The sequence below is a fragment of the Pan paniscus genome, chromosome 21 (assembly GCF_029289425.2).
Source record: "Pan paniscus chromosome 21, NHGRI_mPanPan1-v2.0_pri, whole genome shotgun sequence".
Lineage (NCBI taxonomy): Eukaryota > Metazoa > Chordata > Mammalia > Primates > Hominidae > Pan > Pan paniscus.
Window position 1 is genome coordinate 2,261,191 of NC_073270.2, and position 12,655 is coordinate 2,273,845.

General features: G+C 42.3%; 1 protein-coding gene across 9 annotated transcripts in view; it reads left to right on the forward strand.

Moving 5' to 3' along the window:
• The first annotated feature begins 2,729 nt into the window (after positions 1-2,729).
• RAD21L1 (RAD21 cohesin complex component like 1) overlaps positions 2,730-12,655 on the forward strand; it is a 32,204-nt gene continuing 22,278 nt past the window's right edge. For 3 of the 9 annotated variants that reach the window (XM_055104716.3, XM_008974724.5, XM_057300823.2), the window contains exons 1-5: positions 2,774-3,152; positions 5,176-5,351; positions 6,637-6,766; positions 8,287-8,380; positions 10,846-10,952. In XM_055104716.3, coding sequence (XP_054960691.1) covers positions 5,208-5,351; positions 6,637-6,766; positions 8,287-8,380; positions 10,846-10,952 — 475 coding nt within the window. In that variant the 5' untranslated portion in view covers positions 2,774-3,152; positions 5,176-5,207. Of the gene's footprint in view, positions 3,153-5,175; positions 5,352-6,636; positions 6,767-8,286; positions 8,381-10,845; positions 10,953-12,655 lie in introns of all 9 variants that reach the window. The other 6 variants (XM_055104717.1, XM_055104718.2, XM_057300825.1 and 3 more) reach the window with 3 other exon arrangements.

Consider the following 12,655-nt stretch of genomic DNA (forward strand, 5'->3'; position numbering starts at 1 on the left):
AAAAAAAAGGAGATATACCTAATGTAAATGACAAGTTGATGGGTGCAGCACACCAACATGGCACATACATACTTACGTAACAAACCTGCACGTTGTGCACATGTACCCTAGAACTTAAAGTAAAATTAAAAAAAAAAAAGAAGAAGATTCACCCTTCTTACCCTGACCCCTTGTCTTGTATGCAATAAATATCAGCAAGCCCAGCCATTCGGGGCCACTACCAGTCTCCGCATCTTGATGGTAGTGGTCGCCCGGGCCCAACTGTTTTCTCTTTATCTCTTTGTCTTGTGTCTTTATTTATTACAATCTCTCGTCTCCACACACGGGGAGAACACCCGCTAAGCCCTGTAGGGCTGGACCCTAGAGCTGGTAATAGGATTTGATCTGTATTTTGAGACAGAGTCTCTCTGTTGCCCAGGCTGGAGTGCAGGGGCGCAAACTTGGCTCACTGCAATCTCTGCCTCCTCGGTTCAAGCGATTTTCCTGCCTCAACCTCCCGAGTAGCTGGGATTACAGGCACCCACCACCACTTCCGGCTAATTTTTGTATTTTTAGTGGAGACGGGGTTTCGCCGTGTTGGCCAGGCTGGTCTGGAACTCCTGGCCTCAGGTGATCCGCCTGCCTTGGCCTCCCAAAGTGCTGGGATTACAGGCGTGAGCCACCACACCTGGCCATGATCTATATTTTTCAAAGACCCCTCTGGCTTCAGTGTAGAGCAGCAGTCTCCAACCTATTTGGCACCAGGGACCAGTTTTGCGGAAGACAATTATTCCACGAGCCGGGTGGGCGGGGGGTCATGAGATTCTCGTGAGGAGCGGGCAACCTAGATCCCTCGCATGCGCAGTTCACAATAGGTTTCGTGCTCCTGTGAGAATCTAATGCCGCGGCTGATGTGACAGGAGGCGAAGCTCAGGCGGTGAGGCTCCCTCGCCCACTGTTCACCTCCTGCTGTGCGGCCCTGTTCCCACCCGGGGTTGGGAACCCCTGGTGTAGAGAATGGGCTTTAGGGAGGTGAGTGACAGGAAGGAGACCGCTCAGGAGGTTGGAGCTTTTCCAGGAGAGAGGTGGCTTAGACTAGGGTGGAGTCGGTGGAGATCTTGAGAAGGGATAGATTAAAGTCATATTTGAAGGTGGAGTGATGGACTTGCTGATGGGCTGGCATTAAAGTAGACATGAGGGTGGCACCAAGGGTGTCTCCCAGACATCCTCTTGAATGGTTGCCGTGACATCATTTCCTGAGGTCGGAAATTGGGAGCTAAACTTCAATTTGAATTCAATTTGAATCCTGTCTCTACAATTCCCAACCACATGACCCTAGACAGGTTGCTATTTTTTCTCCAGCCCTTTCCTTATTCAAAAGGGGGAAAACCAGTAACTACTTTTGTGAGATTGTTTGAAGAGTAAATGAGACAACCCATGAAAATGCCCAGCCAGGAGCCTGAAGCTTATCAATAACCTTATATTGGATGCCATTGCCGCTCCAAGATTTATTAGTATTTACTATCAAACTCAAGAGAGGAAACCAGCCTTGCATCCTGATGCTCTTGCAGGATTTTTCTCAGGTTCTAGCACTTGGCCTTGACTACGGAGAACTGTGATATTCCAGGCTGGAAAATATTTGCTGTCTCCAAAGGGCAGGTCAATGTGAATAATCTTTTTAATAATAACAATAATAATAATAGCTCATATTTGTAGAGCACTTATTATTGCTTGGCTCTTTTCATGGTTCATTTTATTTATTTCTTACAATACCCTACGGCGCGAGTACTTTTATTATTTTCACTTTACAGATGAGAAAATCTGAGGTTCAAGGGATTAAAGAGCTTCTCCAGTGACCTCCAGCTAGTAAGTGGAAGAGAAGAGACTGGACTGCATCATAGGGATGTTCAGAGATCAGCCAGAAAGATCACCTTTCACAACAGGACTATGGGGCCCAGGCCCCATCCCTGTCATGCCCCTGCTCAGGTATCTCAGGTCCGAGCGCCAGGACAAAGCCGGAGACTGCGCACTAGGACCGGTGCGCCTTGCTCACTGTCTGACTCTATCCCTCCTGCCCCGTCCACTGTCCCCACCAACGCCCTGCGCCCTCGTCCCTCTCAGTCCCGGTCCTCTCCACTCTAGCGCACTGCCCTACTCTGTCCGTACCCCCAGCCGCCGCCGCCGCCGCGCCCAGTCCCTCAGCCCCGCCCAGTCCCTCGGTCGCTGCCCCGCCCTTCCCCGCCCCCTGCCCCCGGTCCCTCAGCCACTGCCCCGCCCCGCCTCTCCATACCCCTCCACGCCCCTCCCCATGTCCTGTACGTCCCTCTCCATCCCCTGCACGCCCCGCCCCTCGCCCACTGCCCCGCCCCATCCCCTGTCAGTCCCGCCCCTCGCCCACTGCTCCGCCCCATCCCGTCAGTCCCGCCCCTCGCCCACTGCTCCGCCCCATCCCCTGCACGCCCCGCCCTCGCCCGCTGCCCCACCCCATCCCCTGTCAGTCCCGCCCCTCGCCCACTGCCCCGCCCCATCCCCTGTCAGTCCCGCCCCTCGCCGACTGCTCCGCCCCATCCCCTGCACGCCCCGCCCTCGCCCGCTGCCCCACCCCATCCCCTGTCAGTCCCGCCCCTCGCCCACTGCTCCGCCCCATCCCCTGCACGCCCCGCCCTCGCCCACTGCCCCGCCCCATCCCCTGTCAGTCCCGCCCCTCGCCGACTGCTCCGCCCCATCCCCTGCACGCCCCGCCCCCGCCCACTGCCCCGCCTTCTCCACGCCCCGCCCCTCCCCGCCCCGCGCCTGCCGCGCATTGCAGACGCCCAGCGGCGCCAAGAACCCGGCGACCCGGACCCGACGAGCTGACTTGGCGACTCCTCGCAGCCCCTGCTCTGGCACGCCACACCTCAGACGAGGCTTTGAAAGTAGGGCGCAGCCTGAGAGGCCGGCCGGACCCCGAGTGCTGTAGGCGGGCTGGGAGATGGGGGCCGCCGCCACCCACATTCCCACACGCACCCGGCCCCGGCGCCTCACGCCGTGTTAGCTCGCGGCGCCAAGCGCGGAGGGTCCCGCCTGAGGAAGAAAGGTCGTCGCCCGCAGCCCAGCTGGGGCTGGAGGCGCGACCCGGGGTCTCCTCGCCCGCACGCGGAAGAAAATGGGCGCTGTGGCCTCAGTTTCCCTCTGTGAGCACCCGGCCCAGAACTCTGAGGAGTCGTCTGTGGAGGAGCCTTTGGCGTCCCCCTGCCCCTGAGCGTGGCCGTCAGCTCTTCCCAGCCCCGGCACCTTGCTTTCCCCTCCCTCACCCCCGGAAGGGTCTCGCCCTGTCAGGCTCAGCCGTCTCTCCCCACTCCCCTCTCCCAGGGTCCCCGCCCGGTCTCCTTCCGACCCCTTCCTCCCTCCCTTCGCTCCCTCCCCGCCACCGCCGCCACCCTGCCCTTTCCGGGCCGGTTTCCACGGAGTGGCCCCATCCCGGTAGCTTCACTTTGCACGAAGTCAGTTCAATCTGGAGATTGAAAAAGCCTCCAGGACGTGGGGCGGGAGGGTGGGGGGGGGGAGTCTGTGTGCATATTTTGTGGGGAGGGGAAAACGTTAGGTAATATGTGCTCGGGAAAATCAATGTCTCAGGAATAGTAAATCTCAGGGTTTGGGTTTTTTCTTTGTTTGTTTTCTTTTTTAAGAAGTCCATCACTTAAAAAGTACATTTGATTTTTTTGAGGCGGAGTCTCCCTCTGTCGCCCAGGCTGGAGTGCAGTAGTGCGATCCCGGCTCACTGCAGCCTCCGTCTCCCGGGTTCGAGCGATTCTCCTGCCTCAGCCTCCCAAGTAGCTGGGATTACAGACGCCCGCCACCGTGACTGGCTACTTTTTGTACTTTTAGTAGAGACGGGGTTTCACCATGTTGGCCAGGCTGGTCTCCAATTCCTGGCATCAAAGCGATCCGCCCACCTCAGCCTCCCAAAGTGCTGGGATTACAGGCGTGAGCCACTGCGCCAGGCCAAAAAGTACATTTTAAAAGTACCTCACACCACTGGGAGCCATTTAAAAAGATAAATAGGAATTTATTCAGAGAGAGCGAAACACACAGACTAAAAAGGAAAGTAGTGGAACCAACGCAAGGTACAAGCCATATGCATTAAAATCTCCAGCTGCCCCGTAGGGGAACATGGTTTGGCGGATTGCATCACCTTTAGTTGGGGCATAATGATTGAATTCTTGCGGTACAAATAGACACTGATCGAAGTTTACCCAAGTTTTTAATTCTTTCGCCGACTTTGTCTTCGTCTTGGCTCAGTTTTCTCTTTTATCAGTATCTTAAGTAGAAAAGAAGCAAAAAGAAGCTTCCATAGTGGCAGTGTAAGATTACTTATATGTAAGCAATAATTTGATTCTTCCCTAGAAGTCAACCAAAGTGCTATAACATCCCTTCTCATCTTTAGCTTAGTAATAGAGCCCTATGGTGTTTCCAAGAATAGTACAGTTTGTAAAAATGTGCATTAATTCCTTCTCTTTAAGTGAAGGTTTTCTTTTATCGTTCTTATTTCAAAACATTTAAATTTGATTCGTGTTTCTTCCCTTGCCTTCTAATTATTTTCTTATAGTTTCTTGTTTTCTTCATTTTTCCACTTTATGGAATGGAAACTCCACTCCACTTTTTGGAATCCCATGATTTTAACTTCAAAAATTAAAATATTGTTGAATAAACCAGAGTATCTTGAAGAGGGCAATGAAATTCAACACCTGCGTATAAATCAATAATCCAATCCTTCTTAAATTATTAAGTTTTAGAAAAGAGGTGCCCTGTATTAGCTTTTCTTGGTTTTGTCTACATTTTCCTATTCTTGTTTCTTATTTCCATATCTTATATTTTCAGCCTTCCTCCTTTATTTATTTGACCATGTTAGTAAGAAGAGAACTCAAATCCTTTTTTGGATAAAATAAGTGACATGTAAGAAGAAGTCATTAATCAGGATGCATTTAAGCCAGGTGTAGAGGTGTAGTTCACAATTTACTAGAGCTTTGTAATTAGGTTATAATTTTATATTCTAAATAAGTTTCTCTTATTTACAAGAGAATAACTGGTATTGAATAATTGAATTAGAACATAATCTGAATGTTATTTTGCAGAATTAATACATATTTTTCTTATAAAATAGCAATAAAAAGTTTTTGTAATAAAATTTTAAATATCTTTTCGTGTTCTCTCTAGTTTGTTAAACACAAGTAAGGAACACAGGCAACATGTTCTACACACATGTGCTTATGAGTAAACGAGGGCCATTGGCCAAAATATGGCTTGCAGCTCACTGGGAGAAGAAACTCACAAAGGCCCATGTATTTGAATGTAATCTAGAGATAACCATTGAAAAAATTCTTTCACCCAAGGTATGTTACTGATTAAAATGATAGCTTGTATTTATCATGACTTTGGAGGAGGAAAGACATTAAGATACACTTATATCATGAAATACATTTTCAAGGAAGTTTTACTTGTCAAATGGTCTTTCCTTTAATTCCTATAGCATTTAGTGTTATAACAAACCTATTGGTTTCTGTTGGTAATTAACTTTTTCATATATCTATCATAGATAGATTGGACCCTAAGGGATAAAGGCCATATTTTATGCGTATTCATATTCCTTTCTTATTCACTAACAAAATACAGTAGACATAGTAGGTACTTAATAAGCATCTCTTAGAAAATAATGAACAAATGGGGAGGATAGAAAGAGGACTGGTTATAAATCCAAAAATATGTGAAAATATGTCATAAACAGTAAAGTACTATGTTCATTATAAAACACTAAAACAGTGATTAGAATTTGCATTACAGCATTTAATATTGTTGTAAGTTAAGTATTTTTCAACTTTAGAGAAGGACAAATTGAAAGCCTATGGTGTGTTAGGCACTGGGCTGGACTTTATGCCTATAAGTCTATTTAATCTTTACAACAACCCTATGAAGTTGGCTTTTTTAGCTTCTGTGAACTGTAGTTAGCATGTTTTGAGTTGGTCAAATTTATGTTTAATTATTGCTTTATCACTTAATAATTATATTACTTTGGGCATCCTACTTAAAATATCTGAGTCTCAGTTTTTTCTTCTGTAAATAGAGGTTGTTGTCAAAATTAAATAAATTAGTGTATCAAAAGCTCTTAGGACAATGCCTGGCATAAAATAAGTATATAATAAATTGTAGGGAGGCTGAGGCAGGAGAATTGCTTGAACCCGGGAGGCGGAGGTTGCAGTGAGCCAAGATCGCGCCACTGCACTCCAGCCTGGGTGACAGAGCGAGACTCTGTCTCCAAAAAAACAATAATAATAAAAAAACAAGCTGTAGCCATTTTTATTAAACTGAAGTTCAGGAAGGTTAAGTGACAGCCTTAGCAACTGAACCAAGACCTGAACCCAATTCTGACTACAGAGTTTATATTCCTCTCATAATACCAATAATAGTATACTTCACTTAAATGCCATATTAGATTAACTTCCTTGAATAAGAATAAAAAAATCATTTTGCAAGGTGAGGTAAAAAGTGATATACTTTAACTAAGAATACAAAATATCTGCTTTTTTAAGAGAACCAATTCTTACGATGTCAGTAACTTTCAAAGAATAGGATTTATGAACCTAATCTTTACTCTTCTAATACTTCAAAAATTATTGAAAGGTGAAAATAGCACTTCGAACTTCAGGACACCTTCTTTTGGGAGTTGTTCGAATCTATAACAGGAAGGCAAAATATCTTTTGGCAGATTGCAGTGAAGCATTTCTTAAAATGAAGATGACATTTCGCCCAGGTATACACGTAATATTGATTTGTCTCCTTCTTGGTTCCCTTTTGCATTTTAGTTGGGGGTGGGATCTTTTAATATACTTCAGGCTAGTGTGGTGAATGTAAACTTAGTTTTGAATGAATCTAAGTTTCCATGGTTGAGGATAAATTGTATTCATTTCCTTGCTCTTTTTCTATGCCTGCAGGAAAAGGTTATGCTTTCCAAAACTTGTAACGTTCCTGCATATTTATGGAAGACATATACTTAAAGCCACTACACTTGCATAAGAAACTCTGATATTCTGTTTTTAATGGGTCATTTAGTTTGTCGTGCCTGTTTTTGCCTTTATAAGAGAAATTAGAAATAGTATGATTGACAAAACAGAGATATCAGTAATTGTTTTCAGAATTCTCAAGATTCCAAGCAGCTTGCTATTTATGACATATCAAAAATTCCTAAGCATTCCAAAGTACCAGAGATTTACATATGTCATAAATATAATACCTTCAAAATTTATATACCATCTGTTTCACTTTGAAGACATTTTTTATTTTCTACCTTGTATTATGGCTACTTAGGTACGGATCTTGCCTCTGTCACTAGTCTTCAAGCTTCTTGAAGGCAAGGTCTTTGTCATAATTATTTTCTGAATCTCTTATAATATCTGTCTCAGTGCCTTGCACATACCATTTCCTCAATCAACATTTGTTGAATCAGGATTGACAGATTTTTTTTAATCTTCTTCATTTAAAATATTCATATAATCTCTAGGTGGATTTATATTCATATCAAGTATGGTTCATTTGTTCATTTATTATTTTTTTACATATTCCACAAATATTTATTGATTTCATACTTTGTACCAAACACTGTGTTAGGCTCTGGGATATAAAGACAAACAAGATAAATAAGATCCTTTTCAGTCAGGTGAGGAAATCAGATAATTAAAGTATTTTTAAAACATTACAGTAATTGTAAATTGTAATTGTGCTATAAAGGAAAATAAACAGAGTGCTACAACATAAAATAACAGAGAAGTTCACTTTAATTAAAATAATTGGGAAAAGCCTTTCGGAGAAGGTAGAATTTAAGCTCAGACTTGAAAAATGAGAACTACCCGGCCATGTAAAAAGTCCCTGAGGGAATAGCATTCTAGGCGGAGGAAACTGCAAGAGCAAAGGTCTTGAGGTGGAAAAATGCTTGACTTTTTCGGGGAACAAAAAGGCTAGTATGGTCAGTATGGTGAATGTCACTAGATGATGCCTCTTAGGTTTTTGGGGTTACAGAGGCTCCAATTAGAAATTTTGATTTTATTAAATGCACTGGAGAAGTCACTAAATCATTTTAAGGCATCTAATCTGATTAGTTTTTTAAAATATTACTCTGTCTGCTTTATAGAGAATGGACTACACAAGGGTAGGAGTAGATAGAGGAAAACTAGTTAGAATAAGCAGTAGTCCAGTAAAAGAATATAGAGTTAGTTGGGAGTTCTTTGTTTTATATAGCATTGTTGCTTATTGAGTATGGTTTTTGATTCTTTTCAGGACTGGTTGACCTTCCAAAAGAGAATTTTGAAGCATCTTACAATGCTATCACATTGCCAGAAGAATTTCATGATTTTGACACCCAAAATATGAAGTAAAATATTTTATTTATTTTCCTTCGATTTAATTTTCTTGATATTTGTTTTTATATTCAAATTTAATTGAGGCAAATGGAATGTAGTTAACAACTGCACAAGTACAGATGTAATTGATAAAGACTTATATTTGGTATAAAATCCCAAAGTACAACAACAAAAGTGTGTCATTTTATTTATTGAATATAGTTTGCAATATTGACAGTCTATTCATCTATTCATTCAGTAAATATTCACTGGGTGCCTTCCATATGCCGGAAACTGTTCTAGGCACTGAGGAGATAGCAGTGAATTAAACATAGCTGCTGGCCTCATGGATCTTAAATTTTATTTGGGGTAGCTAATAAATAAACAAATAAATATATGTCAGGAAATGATCACCATTGTGAAGAGAAACAGAAAATGAAATAAATAAACAGTAAGACAGGAAAGGCTTTTCTGAAAAGGTAAGAACAAATCTGAAGGAGGTAAAGGAACAAATCAGTAATGTGGGGGAAGAATATTCTAGGAAGAGCAAGTAGAAAGGCCCTAAAGCAGGACACACTGGACATTTTCAAGGACCAGCAAGGAGGCAAGTGAGACTCTAGTGGAGTAAATGAGAGGCTGAGTGGTAGGAGATGAGGTCAGAGAGGTAGCAGGAGACACAGATGATGTAGGGTGTGGTATACTACAGTGGGACTTTTATTTTACTCAGGGAACACAGGAAGGTTTTGAATAGAGGAGTGACGGGATCTGACTTGATTTCAACATCATCCCTCTGGCTACTTACTCTAAGGGGAAAGGGAGGAATCAGAAAGCACATGAGAAAGTTATTGTAGTAAGAAGTCCACATAAGAGAATGCAGTATCTATGATCAGTTCTCAGTCATCATCTCACCCAGGTGGTAGCAGTCAAGTTACAGATATATCTGGAAAGCGAAGCCAGGAGAATTTGCTGATGAATTGCATATAGCTTTAAGAGAAAATGAAGGATACTCTATGATTTTTGGCATGAGAACAGACTTAACACTTCCTAAGATTAGTATAATCAGATTTAAAGGGGGCAGAGAGAAGGAAGTAAACTAGGTTTTGCATGTAAGTTTTGGGATGACTGTTACACATCTGTTATGGTCTAAATGCATGTGTTCCCCTAAAATTCATATGTTGAAACCTAACCTTCAAGGTGATGGTATTAAGAGGTGGGGCTCTGAAGCCAGAATGACCTTTGAGGAACAACAACAACAAAAGAGTTGGAAGTGATTAGGTCATAAGAGAGGTGATTAAGTCATGAGAGAAGTGATTAGGTCATAAGGGCTCCACCATCATAAGTGAGATTAGTTCCCTTATAAAAGAGACTTGTAGGAGTTTTCTTGTCCCTTCCACTGTGTGAGGTCACAGCAAAAAGACACCGTCTATGAGGAATAGGCCCTCACCAGACACCAAATCTGCTGGCACCTTGATCTTGTACTTCACATCCTCCAGGACTGGGAGCAATAAATTTCTGTTGTTTATCAGTTACCCAATCTAAGTTATTTTATTCTAGTGGCCCGAATGGACTAACACAATATCGAAGGGAGTAGGTAAGTAGTTGACTCTCTGGGTCTGAAATTCAGGAGAGAGGTCTGAAGTGGATGTATAAATTTGCAAGTTGTGAGTGTATACATGGAACTTCAACCACGGACTCTAGGAGATCCCCAAGGTAGTGAGTATACATTTAAAAAAAGTAAAGAGAGAGAGGGATCTGAGGACTGAGGGTTTGGTCATTCCCAGTAGTTAGTCTGGGATATTAGGAACAGAAAAGGAGCAGGTAGGAAGAAAATCGAGAAATAGTGATACCTCAGAGGCCAAGAGAAGAATGTATTCCATGAGGAAGGGAGTTGTTTAGTCTGTTTGGGCTGCTGTAACAAAATACCATAAACTGGGTGGCTTATTAACAATAGAAATTTAGTTATCATCATTCTGGAGGCTGAGAAATTCCAGATAAACTTGCCAGCAGATTCATTGTCTGGTGATGGCCTGCTTCCTGATTCATAGATGGCAACCTTCTCACCGTATTCTCACATGGTAGATTGAGGCAGCTTCCTGGGGCCTCGTTTATAAAGGCACTAATCTCATTCATGGGAATCTGCCCTCATGACCTAATTATCTCCCAAAGCTCCCACCTCCTAATACCATCACGTTGGAGATTAGATTTCAAAATATGCATTTGAGGTGAAGAAGACACAAACATTTAGGCCATAGCAAAAGTCAACATCTAAGTCAAGTGCTGTTTGTTTGTGCAAATAAGATAAGGGACTGAAAATTGACCACTGGATTTGGAAGCCTAGAGATTATTTATATACATGTATATATAATAAACTAGTGTTTATAAATAATACTATTGAGAAAATGAAAGTTGTTTTAGTTTCTTCACTATATCAATGATATTTTTACAGTATCATTGTTTTCTGTTCTCATGTTTTTCTCAACCTTATATTTCTCCATAGTGCTATTGATGTTTCACAACACTTTACTCAGAACCAAAGCAGACCAGAAGAAATCACTCTTAGAGAAAATTTTGACAATGATCTACTTTTCCAAGCTGAGAGCTTTGGTGAGAATATTTGAGAACTCAAAATTACAAATTATAATCAATTATATTTGTATTTGTGTATTGAAATAATGCCAGTAGACGTAGCTATAGAATGAATCTTTTGATGTGTAAATGTAATTCCCAATACATTTTTCCTTGCCTTTTTCTAGTATAGATGTCAATGCCAAGACTCAGTCTTAGGATATACTTCTATTCTCAGTGTATAACCATTTACTGAATACCTACTCTGTATCAGGTGCTATCAATAGACAGGGCAGTACCAAAATTTAAAGAAGCAGTTCCTGCCCTCAAGGAGATTCTGGGTGTGAGAGAGACACATAAATAAACAGTTAAGATGGTCAACATACATACAAGATTTTATATGTATGCTGCATGAAATGCCTTCAAAATATATTTATTCTGGTATATGATAATATCAATTGTAAAATAATGCCTTTTAAATCAGCCTGGGGGTGAGGAAGAGGAAACGCTACCACACTAAATGTATATATTGATTGTGAAACAGAAACTGATTTTTAAAATGTTAAACTCTTGTTTGGGCAAGGCGATTGTACTTTATTTTTAAATTTTTTTTTTGACACAGGGTTTTGTTCTTGTCACCCAGGTTGGAATGCATGATCATGGCTTACTGAAGCCTTGACCTGGGCTCACAATCTTCCCGCCTCAGCCTCCTGAGTAGCTGGGACTGCAAGTGCATGCCACCACACTCAGCTAATTTTTTAAAACTTTTTTGTAAAGACAGTGTCTTGCTATGTTGCCCAGGCTGGTCTTGAACCTCTAGGCTCAAGCAATCCTCCTGCCTCAGCCTCCCAAATTGTTGGGTTTACAGGCATGAGCCACTGTGCCTGGCTAGTGTACTTTAAAATGGAAGCAATATGGTGTAATTTAACTATAGAGTATTTGATCTTTTTTTCTGGCATCTCCTACTCCCTGTCTTATATCATGATATTTATACACCTCTTGTCTTGGTCTACAAACTCCATGAGGATAGAATCTGTGTAATGTTCATATTTGAGTTTCCTATAGTGCCCAAAACAATGAGTATAGGAGAAAGATGGCCTATGTCTATCTTGGTCGGGGAGGGGAGTCAAGAAAGTAATGCTTGAGCGACATCTCTAACCTCAGCTTCTCATCCTTACTTTGCTTCCGTAACTCTTGCTGTATCTGTAGCTGTGTTTCTCAGCCTGTGGTGAAGGACCAGTTTTCTAATATTTGTCCATTTTCAATCTGTATTGTATTTTACTTTGTAAAATACAATAAAATGAATTATTAGAAAAATTAAAAATTTAAAAATCAAAATACAAGTCTTAAGTTTTGTTATTAGAGTCAACGTATATAAAATCGCTCTGTCAAATTTCTGTAAAACTTTCTGAAAATGTACTTTTATTTCTGTATTTTCTTTCTTGTGGACCAGTACCAGTCCACAGATTATACTTTAAGTAGCACTGATCTCTTACTGGCTATAACCCCAGACCCAGAATTGCAACACATTGGCAAAGAGGTAATCATATTCCCTACTCCCAAGACACTCTTTACAAATTCCCCTACTATTCTTATTTGGGCTTGAAACTTTAGGATCACTTTTTTTTTTTTTAAATGGGGTCTTGTTCTGTCACCCAGGCTGGAGTGCAGTGGCACGATCTTGGCTCACTGCAACCTCTGCCTCTCAGGCTCAAGCGATTCTCCTGCCTCCGCCTCTGGAG